Consider the following 13,403-nt stretch of genomic DNA (forward strand, 5'->3'; position numbering starts at 1 on the left):
TTCGCAAAGTGCTGGGAGCCACAGCGCCCTGCCTGCAAGTTAAAATTAAGCCACTACCATTTGTCTGTAGGATTCTTTTTATTTTCATTTAAATATACACGAACTTCGAAATCCAAGAAATCCCAATTCAAGGTATTTATGATGCTATCCATGTAAAAGCCTGACTAAAGAATTTTTTTCCACAAATTGTTTCCCTTTGTGCTCCCATGGTCAAAAAAATTGTTAAACACATCCCTATGTACCATTTCTATGAATTCAGCAACTTGGCTCACACCTTCCTTGGGATCAGTGGACGTAACTGTACTCATAGCTGTCCCTCATTTCTATGTCCTTCCTGGAGACAGTAGGCTACATGTACTCTCAAAGAGCTACTAAGAACCCAAAATGGGGCACCAAGTAGGTTTTCAGTAAACATTAGTTTCCTTCCCTCTCCCATCCCAGGCTACCTTAACTGGAAGGAAACAGATGATAATATCACCAATGCCCCATTAAGATATCGTATCCTTGCTTGAGATTTAAAAGAAACACATAAAGTTTATCAACTACCTAACAGTTCACTTCACCAACCCCATTTAACACCATGGGCAAATAAAATACTGCCAGCATAGATAAATACAGTGGGATCCTGAGGTCAAAAGCAAGTATCATAGAATAGCATTTCCCAAACTGGTGCGCTGAGGGAACAGCAGCTTATCCACACAGAGGCCTTTCCTACAGAATTACTTGGAGCTTTAATGTGTCAGAGTATACGGAGAAACTCCAAAAGGGGATTTGGTATGCATCGTGGGACCACAGCTTCTGCAAAGCTGATATGACTCTAAACACAACTCAGCAAACACTGCTATGAAATAATCAACAAACCATAAGAGTACATCAAAGGAACTCCAATGCCTAACTTGAGTGTGTGGTATGTAATAAGGATTCAACAAACAGTCCCTCTGTTCCAAGCCAAAGGTAAGGAGGGGCATCTGCTCATTTGGAGGAGACACACTTCTGCTTTCCAAGGTGCACTGTACTGACCTCAGGCAAATCCCAGACGCTCACACCCCATGAGTCGTAACAGTTCCTGATGCTTAACTGACCTGCTGGAGAAAACTTACCATAGCAGCTCTCACAGGCTCTCCCTAAAAGAGGATTCTGAGGCTGGAACGTGGTCCCCACAGCTCCATTCACAGCACCAGGCTTCCCATTACTAGTGGATATTTGGTTGGGATTTGGTTTGCTGCTTTCAATGAAATTAAAATAAGGTGATAAAATGATTTGTACAATAAGGCAAAAAGCTCTATATCATTACTGATTTACCTTCACTATTTAATAAACATAAACAAACATTTTAAAATGTGTGGTGAAGAAGAAATAAACTGGTAAAAGCAAGGTGTTAAAATGAACTCACACTACTCATCTTTATAAAACAAGTCTATGTAAAAAGGAATCGCTTACGCCTGACATTCATGAAGTAAATACTGTCCCATCTCTTTTCTGATCCGAATACAATTTTCTTAAAACATCCTCTGACACTTTTGAAAGAGACAAGTTACCGTTTATAAAGTCTCCCAAGAAAATAATTATTTGGATCAAACAAATTAACTGAAAGGCAACATGGCTGTTGTCACTGTCCAGTTTCTGCTGCTGGTGTGGGGGCTGCTGGCTACTGCACTCCAGCTCTCCAGGGAGATGCACAAAAGCCACACGCTTAGCAGATGCTGCGGGGTCAACAGGGTCCATCTCCAGGTTACTTAGGACTTCAGGAGCTTCTGGCCACTCATGATGACCACTCTTATTACATCTGAAATTTTATAAGGAATATTACATAGCATTTGAAATTTTAAAAACCAGTAAAGGTATTTGGAGGTTTTCCTTTTTAAGAGAGTATTTTTTTAAGAGGAGAAAAGAGAGGCGGGAGGATGACTTGAAGCCAGGAGTTCGGAGACCAGCCTGGGCAACACAGTGAGACTCTGTCTCTACAAAAACAAAAACAAACATTACCCAGGCATAGTGGCATGTGCCTGTAGTCCCAGCTATTCAGAAGGCTGGCGTGGGAGCATCAATCACTTGAGCCCAGGAGTTAGAGGCTACAGTGAGCCATGATCATGCCACTGTACTCCACTGCAGCCTGGGCAACAGAGGAAGGCCCTTTCTTTTGGGGAGCAGGGAGGGGAAGAGACATCTACCATAAGTCGACATGCAAATTTCACAAAGACCAAGTCAACAGAACCATTAATTCCTTAGAAACACGTAGCCCAGATTATCTTGGTATTTCCCAGGCAAACAAGGCTAACTTTTCCCCATGTACGGTAGGCTAACTCTCCCACTGCTTATAAGCTGTGCCCAAGAACACTGCACAGATATACATAGTACGTTCTCAATAAATTCATAATTCCTTTAACGTATTCAGTGCCTAATAAATAAAAGTCTCTGACCTCAAGGTGCTTTCATTCTAAATGACTTTTTGTGTTTATTTGCTAGACAGAAAATAAGCAAAATGAATTAGTAAATTATTTATCGAAAATGAATGCTGAATGGCTAAATGCAGATTATATGCTGTCTTCCCATATCTACTGACGCAACGAGACCTCACAACTATCAAGACAGCTGAAGTCAAAGTTGACTCAAGGTTTCCCACTTTCCACAATTCCATTCACCTGTTAAAGCCTGGTTTGTAAAGCTGGTCTGGCCTGACAGCAAAGACCCTAAGATTTCCTTTTGGTATTGTTATTACAACTATCAGGTGACACTCCCACCACTGCTACCAGAAGAAATCAGTTAACCACTGTGTGCACTGAGGTCTCTATTCTATAAAATAGGACTATTATTTACACTTCTAACCTGTGTCAGCAATGTATGTTAAAGACAAATTGGTTTGTTTGTTTGTTTGAGACGAAGTCTCGCTCTTGTCACCCAGACTGGAGTGCAATGGTGTGATCCTGGCTCACTGCAGCCTCCACCCCCAGGTTCAAGCGATTCTTCTGCCTCAGCCTCCTGAGTAGCTGGGACTACAGGCACCTGCCACCAATCCCGGCTAATTTTTATATTTTTAGTAGAGACGGTGTTTCACCATGTTGGCCAGGCTGGTCTCAAACTCCTGGCCTCAGGTGATCTGCCCGCCTCAGCCTCCCAAAGTGCTGGGATTACAGGCATGAGCCACCATGCCTGGCCTATTTATTTTTTTTGAGATGGCGTTTTACTCTTTCACCCAGGCTGGAATGAAGTGGCACGATCTCGGCTCACTGCAACCTCCACCCCCCACAGGTTCAAGCAATTCTTCTGCCTCAGCCTCCCAAGTAGTTGGAATTACGGGCTCCCGCCACCATGCTCAGCTAATTTTTGTATTTTTAGTAGAGACGGGGTTTCACCTTGTTGGCCAGGCTGGTCTCAAACTCCTGACCTCAGGTGATCCACCCACCTCGGTCTCTCAAAGTGCTGGGATTACAGGTGTGAGTCACTGTGCCCAGCCAACAAATTGGTTTTTAAAAGACATTTTTCTTTTTTTTGAGGCAGGGTCTCACTTTGTCACCCAGGCTGGTATGTAGTGGTGTGATCACCACTTACTGCAGTGTTGACCTCCTGGGCTCAGGTGATACTCCCACCTCACCCTCCCAAGTAGCTGGGACTGCAGGTGTGTGCCACCATGCCTGGCTCTTTTCTTTTCTTTTTTTTTTTTGGTAGATACAGGGACTCTATGTTGCTCAGGCTGGTCTTGAATTTCTGGGTTCAAGGGATCACCCCACCTCAACAGGTGTGAGCCACCATGCCTGACCTTTATTTTATTTTATTTTATTTTTGAGGCAGGGTCACCCAGACTGGAGTGCAGTGACATTACCATGGCTCACTGCAGCCTCAACCTCTCAGGCTCAGGTGATCCTCCCACCTTAGCCTCCCAAGTAGCTGGGACTACTGTCACACACCACCATGCCTGGTTATAAAATACATTTTTTAAAATGTATTATTTATTATCTGTCTATCTACTTAATTTTTTTAGAGACAGGATCTCACTCTGTTGCCCAGACTACAGTGACATGATCACAACTCACTGCAGCATCAAACCCCTGGGCTCAAACAATCCCCCCACCTCAGCCTTCCAAGTAACTGGGCCTACAGGCATTTGCCTCCATGTCTGGGTAATTTTAAAATTTTTTTGTAGAGATGAGGTCTCACTACTTTGTGCAGACTGATCTCAAACTCGTGGCCTCAAGCGATCTTCCTGCCTTAGCCTCCCAACCTGTTGGGTTTACAGGCATGAGCCACTGTACCTGGCCCTAAAACATATTAACATATTTTAAATCAGATAGAAGGTGTTTCTCTTCTTATAGTTTTCAGGTGAAACTACACTAAGTGAAAAGTGGCGATTTAGAATGACTAGCATTTTCAATAATATACAATATTCCTTTTTTTAAAAATCTACTATATATAGATAGAACTGATTTCCCCTTAGGGTCAAATGACTGGACAGAGGTTTCCCAGAAATATGAAAATTTCTGATATTTAACCCAGGGCTAAATATGTGTGTTGAAAAAGAGCTAACACAAATGTACAGTTAAGCTGCCTTAAAAAAGAATGAGAGCAAAGTTCATTGCTCAACTGAATCTAGAACGTTATTTGATTGAATACATCACTTGTCTTAATGATAATCACAAAAGGAAAACAAGGTGCCAAGACTGCATACAGACATGTGAATCACAAAAAATATGCTCTGCAAAACCAGGTACCTACAGATTAATTCCCAGGGGACAAATGATTGAGGTCATTGTGACAATCTGTGACTGTAAGCAAACATTTTTAACGTTTTAAAAGACACATTATATGAAATTGCCCTTTCTTTTATCTAATGCTCAAATCTCCCCTCACTCCCCTCATCTGTGTTCCAGATTCCAGCCCTCCTGCCCTCTAGAGAACACTGTACACTCGCTCTCTCATCTGCTTGTACCTCCTTGGCTCATATGCAGCAGTGCTCACCATGCCAATAAGATCACCAATGATCTCCATGTTATTAAATTCCTTGGCTATTTCCCACCAGCATCCAACACTGTTAAATCTCTTTCCCCCTCCTTGAAACATACTCCTCTTTTAGCTTCTGTGATACCATACTCACCTAGCTATCCTTGTTTAGCTTATCATATTCTATCTGATCTATAAATACTGGATTTATTCAAGGCTAAGTCAAGGCCCTTTTCTTATTGCTCTCCCTCAGAAATCTTATCTATGGTTTCAAATATAATTATTGTATGCTGATGAAGCTCAAATATGTATCTCTAGTCCAGACTTTTCCACACTGAGTTTAAGACCAATACATCCAGTATTTGGTGACAGCATATTGAACAACTCTTTTCCGATAAACTCAGAATGACCTAACCTGATTCTCTGCCAGTTTCTGAGCTTAACAAATAGCATGGTAACCCACTTTACTGTGCCAGAAACCTAGGATTCACACTAGACACCCCCTACCTGCCATAAAAGTCAGCCACCTCCAAATATCACACCATTTCCAGAGCTACTACTCCAGGTCAAGCTAGTGTTATCTTTCCTCTCCAAGAACTTCATAACTAGTCCCCCTGCATCTACTCTTAGTCCTCTTCTTCAAACCATTTCCCAACATATAGCAGGTGATCTTAAAGTGCTAACCTGACCATGACTCTTCATTGTTTAAAATCAATTTTCACTATTCATGAGAACTCCCAGGTAACATAGGGAGACACTGTCTCTACAAAAAAATCAATTAGTCGGGTGTGGTGGTGCATGCCTGTAGTCCCAGCTACTTGGGGGTGCTGAGGTGGGAGGATCACTTGAGCCTGGGAGGTTGATGCTGCCGTGAGCCATGATTGCACCGTTGCACTTAAACCAAGGTGACAGAGCAAGACGACCCCATCTCACAAAACAAAACAAAAATAAAGCAAAATTTTATTCACAAAAACAAGCAGTAGGTCAGATTTGGCTTGAGACTATAGTTTATTGATCCCTGACTTAGATTACATTGACTCCAAGGTCAAAGTAAAGCCAAATGGAAACAATTATCTGGGTTACTTGGTCAAAACTAGTTAAATGTATTATTTCAAGGTGGCAGCACTTTGAAGTATAAGAAAGCTGGTATGCTTGCTTTTGAAAATCTAAGACACACGAGTATTTTATTTGAGGAGTGGCTCTTTTATAAATTCATCATATAAAATATATGATTTAGAAGGAATTAGAAAACCACTCTGCAGATGGGCTATTACAATTCTTAATAAAAATTACAGACTCTAAAAATTACATGTTCTTAAAATCAAACCAGAGTTATCTGCCTTGAGGTAAAAGATCAATATGAAAGATCACCACTCATTGTCTATGAGGCCTCCTATATGTATATAAAAACATGTATTATACAAAATATCAAAATTCCGGAAACAAAAGGCTAGTTATTAAGCAACTGTAAATAGGTTGAAGAGGGAGAAAAGGCTTGGAGCAGCACATAGAATTGTGCAATAAATTTCATTTTAATCCTAAAAGAATCTAGGATAGAACAATATACACGTGGTGCTTCATAAACCAATTCTTCCTGAACAAATGAATAAGCAAACTGAAAATCTCAACAGAAGAATACAGCAATTTATATTTCTTTTAAATTTTTTGCAGAAACGAGGTCCCCCAAAGTGGTGGGATTATAGGCATGAGCTACCACGCCCAGCCTCATTTAAAACAAAGCAAATGGAAAAAAAATGGCATTCATTTTGGGACGACAATGATTTCTGAATTCAAAGTATAATAATGATAGAACACTAGACACACAAAAAAATAAAAACCTCTCCATTATTTATCACACATTTACCAAGTATGGTTCTAATTGCCATTAGAACCAAGAAAACAATGTAAAAATCCTCAAATAAACAACAAACCTCCGAAGAGCAGTATGCATTACCCAAACAAAATCTATAGTTTGAAAAGCTGCTAGCTTTCTGAAACACATTTGCTTCAAATAATACAGCGTTTCATAGGTTTTCTGACACTTTCCCTGCAGCTTTGATTTGATAAAAGTATAGTATATAGTACATTTCTTCCTCTATTCTTTAGGTTAGACTATTTCAGGTTTCTCTCACTGGTTCCTTTTTATTGTACTGGTATAATAGTAAGTCTCATGCTTTGTAGAAGAAGGAAGATACACAAAAGTTCAAATTTTGCTGAAATTGAACAAAATGACATATTCTGCAATGACAAAATTAAGACCATAACAAATATTTTAAAAGATTTCAATTACTTACTAAGTTGGGATATATACTTGTTTCAGTTTACTCTCAGCTTCTGCTGCTTTTAGACGTTTCTAATTCAAAAGATGAATAAAACATTTTACATGCAATGCCTAATTATTACTATTGTTCATTGTCTTAAAAATTCACAAGAAAATATGTATTAAAGTGTAATTCAAAAATTACAATTTTAAGATAAGCTTTTCTTTCATATGCATATTCTTAAACTGCAATAATGTCTAAGAAAAGTCACTAGGTTCTGTGGTACAATACCATTTTAGGCATAGATTTTAAAAAATAAAGCAATGAGCAACTCCATTTTCCATTCCTCTATGAGTGAATAAACAGGAACTTTAAAAAGTAACCATTTTTACTTTTCAAATTTAGTTTCTACTTTACTACTTATCTGCCTTTCTAGAAGAAAACACACACACATACTCTCTCTCTCTTTCTGCTTTTAGAAAAATATTCAGAGATTATTTGTTTTCAAAATCCAGGCAAGAGGAGTGACTGTGGCTATTCTAAGTAGAACTAAATAAACATTTATTCTCAAATGTTGGGAGATACGCATTAAACTTTAAACCTCAGCTGAACTTATTTTACTGGAAACAATTAGGAGCCACATGTAGGGAAAGGAATGGGAAGGAGATTATATAATCAAATCCAGACACTGACCAACATGATAGTGTAGGCAAATAGAGAAGCAAAATAACATATGGTTGATGTCCAAAAATTAGACAAACCAGAATATAAGGCTATCTTCTATTTTCCCAATGAGGAGAAAACAGAAATACTTAGGGGGACAACTTGAAACTTTTAGAACAGGGTTGAAATTTTTGGAAAGAATATTATCTACTTTTCAACCATCCTTGATACCATCATCTCCATCTTTAGAGACTCTTTTTTCATTTAATAACACAGGTTTCCAGACTACATGGTCTTGATCTATACCTAAGTTGTTCATAATAAGCACTTTCTGAATTATATTATATTTTTCAACAAGCCTTGGGTATCTATTCACTATTCGTGACCTCAACAATTCACCATGGTACTTTTTGTTTTCAATTTTTCATTTATTTTTAGAGACGGGGTCTTGTTATGTTGCCCAGGCTGGACATGAACTCCTGGGCTGAGCAATCCTCCTGTCTTGGTCTCCCAAAATGCTGGGAATATAGGTGCACACCACCACACCCAGCTCACTATGATATTTTAAAAGTGAGTCATACAATTTTTTTATAGCATCTAATACTTGCCACTGTATAACCTACATATATAGGAAAAATAATGTCTGTGTTAAATATATTTGCTTCTTTATCAGTTCTAATATGTGCCTATACAAATATAACACAAGTATTGGCTGATGTCACTTTGGGAAAATGTACCATTCCCCAGAAGTAATATTATTTTAAAAATAAGTAATTGAGAGTTACCTGAATTTAGGATATTTGAGAAGGACTCAAAAATTAAATTAAAGAAAAAGTTTATGTACAGTACCAAAACACCACACTAGTAAGACTACTACAGTTATGGTCAAGGATTTCGGGGGTATAGCCACACAAATGTCATGTAAAGAAGTTTCAGAAGATCTTTAAAAATATATCTAATTATATGGCTGATGACATTGGTCTAAATTCTCAATTCTTCATAAAAATAACTTGTTCAAGGTTTGTGTTAGCATCACATCTTTGATCAGTGCCATGAACTACAAAGAGATGAAGTACCAGTCAAATGCAAGAAAAATAACGCCCCTCTAGTGGTATCTCTCCAAAATATTTATCGTAATTCATGCTGAAATCAAGGAAATATTAAGATTAAAATCTTAAATAATATCCTAAAGATATGAAATCATATAGTTTAAAGTAGTCTGGAAAAACTAAGGTAAACAAATTTAAAATTAGTACATTGCTAAAAAATATTAAAATATAAACAAAGTTAATTTTAATGCAACCACATTGGTAGCAATAGGAAAAAAATTACCTGTTGCACATATCTGTCAGTAGTTTTCCACATGTAATAATATTCAATGATGCTAGTCAATGATTTCCAAGGAAGCTGAAAAAAAAAATCAATATATCATCTATGTTAACATGCAATAAAATGAGATGAAAATAAGCTACTATAGAAAGTACTTTCCTTTAAAAACCACTTTTTTTTTTTTTTTTTGAGACAGACTGTCACTTTGTTGCCCAGGTAGTGCAGTGGCCCAATCTCAGCTCACAGCAACCTCCGCTTCCTGGGTTCAGGCAATTCTGCCTCAGCCTCCCAAGTAGCTGGGATTAGAAAGAAGCACATGCCACCATGCCCGGCTAATTTTTTGTATTTTTAGTAGATTCAAGGTTTCACCATGTTGGCCAGGCTGGTCTCCAACTCCTAACCTCAGGTGATCTGCCTACCTCGGCCTCCCAAAGTGCTGGGATTACAGGTGCGAGCCATCACACCTGATCCTTAAAAACCACTTCTTTAAAATAATGAAGCAAATATCCATATGGAAGATTCATTCTAGAATATTTGAGAAATTTAAAATTAATCCTTAGGAAACGGTACCCCAAACAAGTCATATTCAGTAAGAGACTCTAACACAATACATTCCATTTCTCATTCCATTTATAAATTTTACTAAAAAATATAAACATCATAACTGATAACATTTCTTTCTCTTTTTATTTAAAGACAGGGTCACCCAGGCTGCAGTGCAGTGGCATGATCATAGCTCATTGCAGTCTCAACCTCCCAGGGTCTAGTGGTCCTCCTGCCTCAGCCTCCTCAGCTGGGACTATAGGTGTGACACCATGCCCGGCTAATTTTTTATTATTTTCTGTAGAGTTGGGGGTCTCCCTATGTTGCCCAGGCTGGTCTCGAACTCCTAGGCTCAAGCAATCCTTCCATCTCAGCCTCCCAAAGTCCTAGGATCACAGATGAGCCACCGTGACCAGCCCTAATAACATTTCATGACTTACTCAGGAAAGTTCTCAAGCTACAGGTGAGGCTGCAGCACTATTTTAGAAACGGTATTTAAATAGCTTTAGCCTGAGTTACTTCAGCTTCCAAAGATGGCAGCTACGACTGTGTGTCATTTGGTCTCTGCATATCCTTGAAAGAAGCATTGAGGAGGGTAGGAGAGACAGTCTTTCTTTTTTTTTTTTTTTTTTTTTGGCGTTTCACTTTGTCGCCCAGGCTGGAGTACAGGGGCACGATATCGGCTCACTGCAAGCTCTGCCTCCCAGGTTCACGCCATTCTCCTGCCTCAGCCTCCCAAGCAGCTGGGACTACAGGCGCCCGCCAACCCGCCCCGCTAATTTTTTTGTTTTTTAGTAGAGACAGGGTTTCACCATGTTAGCCAGGATGGTCTCGATCTCCTGACCTCGTGATCTGCCCGCCTCGGCCTCCCAAAGTGCTGGGATTACAGGCGTGAGTCACTGCACCCTGCTGAAAGAAGTGATGAGGAGGGCAGGACAGACAGTCTTGAATCGCTGATGCCACCCCCCTCCCATCCCCTGGCAGAGGCCTTGCAGTGCCAGAGTCTGTGCATATGGGGGAAGAACATCACAGTGACTAGGGGACTTTACATTGAACTTAGTGCTGCCCTGTGACAGCAGAGAATAAACCCATGCTGGGGTCAGCCAGTACCTGTGCAAGGAGGGAGAATCTGTACCAGACCTAGCCAGAAGATAATCACCCATCCCATAGGTTGGAACTTGAGTTTCTCAACAAGCCTGGTGACCATGGGCTGAAGTGCTCTGAGGACCTAGGTAAACTTGGAAGACAGTCTAGCTACACAAGGACTTCAACTCCTAAACAATTCCTAGGGCTGGGCTGGACTCAGAGCCAGAGGACTTAGGGTGGCACGTGACCTAGGGAGACACCCAGGGTGGCTAAAGGAGTGATTGCACCACCTCTCCCCCAAACCCAGGCAGTACAGCTCAGGGGCAAAAACATCTCCTTCCTTCTGCTTAAGCGATGGAAAGTGAAGAGTAAAGAGGACTTTGTCTTGCATCTTGGATACCTGCTCAGCCGCAGCAGGATAGGGCCCCAGGCAGAGTCGTGAGGCCTCCATTGCAGGTCCTAGCTCCTAGACACGTTTCTAGACACCATCTGGACAAAACGGAACCTGCTGCCTTAAAGGAAGGACCCAGTCCCTGCAAGATTCATCAGCTGCTGACTAAAGAGCCCATGGGCCCCGAGTAACCAGCAGCAATGCCCAAGTAGTACACCATGGGCCTTGGGCTCTGAGATGTGCTGACTACAGGTGCGACCCAGCACATTCCCAGCTATAGGTGGCTATGGTAAAAGGCTTCTTCTGTTTAAGAAGATAGACAAGTAAAGGGATGTTGTTGTTTTGCACCTTAGGTACCACTCAGCCACAGTGGGGTAGAGGAATAAGCAGGCTCTTGGGGTCCCCAGAGAAATGAGGTTCAGGCCTCAGCTCCTGAACCGCATTTCTGGACCTGTCTTGGGCCAGAGAGAAGCCCAGTTCCCTGAAGGGTGATCCCAGGCCAGGCAGCATTCCCCACCAGCTGACTGAAATGAAGAGCCCTTGGGCTTTAAGTGTACACTGGAGGTGGCCTGGCAGAACTACCCCCCACCCCCAATCGTGGCTGGGTGGTGGTGTCCACAGGGAGGCCCCTCTGCCTGTGGAAAGGGGAAGGAAAAGCAGGATTGATTTTATATTGTGGTTTGAGTCCCAGCTTAGTCACAGTAGAACAGAACATCAGATAAATTTCTAAGGTTTCTGACTCCAATCTCTGGTTCTCAGACAGCATCTCTGGACTCACCGGGGCTTGGAGGAACTCACTGTCCTGAAGGGAAGGACACAAACCTGTCTCACTTTGGCACCTGCTGATAGTAGAGCCCTAGGGCCTTGAGTTAGCATAGGTGGTAGCAAGTGAGCAGTTATGGCAGGCATGACCCAGCACAGTCCCAGTGGTGGTAGCCACAAGAGTGCCTGCATCACCACACCCCAGTTCCAGGTAGCTCAGGGGAGCGGGGGGGAGGGGGAGGGGGGAGGGGGGAGGGGAGGGGATGGGGAGTGGGGGAGGGGAGGGGATGGGGGTGGGGGAGGGGAGGGGATGGAGGAGTGGGGGAGGGGAGGGGATGGGCGAGTGGGGGAGGGGGAGAGGGAGAGGGAGAGACACTGTTTCTTTGAGAGAAAGGGAAAAGAACAAGAGTCTGTATGGTAATCCAGAGAATTCTGGATCTAATCCAAGACCACCAAGCGAGTACTTTGCGTCTGCAAAAACCACAGTGATATTGGGCTTGGGGCCCAAGTCCTTTAGAAAGTCTTTTTAAGAAGGATGGACACAAACAAGCCCAGACTGTGAAGACTACAATAAATACCTAACTTTTCAATGCTCAAACACTAACGAACATCTACAAGCATCAAGATCATCCGGGAAAACATGACCTCACCAAACAAACTAAATAAGTCAGGAGGGACCAATGCTGGAAAAACAGAGACATGTGACCTTTCAGATAGAGAATTCAAAATAGCTGGCTGGGCACAGTGGCTCATGCCTGTAATCCCAGCACTTTGGGAGGCCACGGCAGGAGGATCACATAAGGCCAGGAGTTCGAGACCAGCCTGGTCAATGTGGCGAAACCCTGTCTCTACTAAAAATACAAAAAAAATTAGCCAGGCATAGTGATGCATGTCTATAATCGCAGCTACTTGGGAGGCTGAGGCACGAGAATTGCTTGAACCCGGGAGGCAGAGGTTGCAGTGAGCCAAGATCATGCCATTGCACTCCAGCCTGGGTAACAGAACAGGACTCTCTCTGTCTCCAAAAAAAAAAAAAGAATTCAAGATAGCCGTTTTGAGGAAACTCAAAGAAATTCAAGATAACAGAGAGAAGGAATTCAGAATTCTGTCAGACAAATTTAACAAAGAGATTGAAATAAAAAGAATCAAGCAGAAATTCTTGAGTTAAAAATGCAATTAACATGCTGAAAAAATGCATCAGAGTCATTTAATAGTGGAACTAATTAAGCAGAAGAAAGAATTATTGAGCCTGAAGACAGGTTATTCGAAAATACCCACTCAGAGGAGAGAAAAAAGCAAAGAATAAAACCAATGAAGCCCGCCTACAGGATCTAGAAAATAGCCTTGAAAGAGCAAATCTAAGAGTTACTGGCCTTAAAGAAGAGGTAGAGAAAGAGAGGCAAGAAGATTATTCAAAGGGATAATATCAGAGA

General features: G+C 41.4%; 1 protein-coding gene across 8 annotated transcripts in view; it reads right to left on the reverse strand.

The window, feature by feature from the left end:
* Nucleotides 1-13,403, reverse strand: part of MTA3 (metastasis associated 1 family member 3) — a 187,273-nt gene that overhangs the window by 49,155 nt on the left and 124,715 nt on the right. For 4 of the 8 annotated variants that reach the window (XM_028831591.2, XM_015112218.3, XM_077958582.1 and 1 more), the window contains 3 exons: nt 9,192-9,266; nt 7,230-7,288; nt 1,101-1,222 (listed from right to left, as the gene is read on the reverse strand). In XM_028831591.2, the coding sequence (XP_028687424.1) occupies nt 1,101-1,222; nt 7,230-7,288; nt 9,192-9,266 (256 nt within the window). 8 annotated transcript variants of the gene reach the window in all.

The sequence above is a fragment of the Macaca mulatta genome, chromosome 13 (assembly GCF_049350105.2).
Source record: "Macaca mulatta isolate MMU2019108-1 chromosome 13, T2T-MMU8v2.0, whole genome shotgun sequence".
NCBI lineage: Eukaryota > Metazoa > Chordata > Mammalia > Primates > Cercopithecidae > Macaca > Macaca mulatta.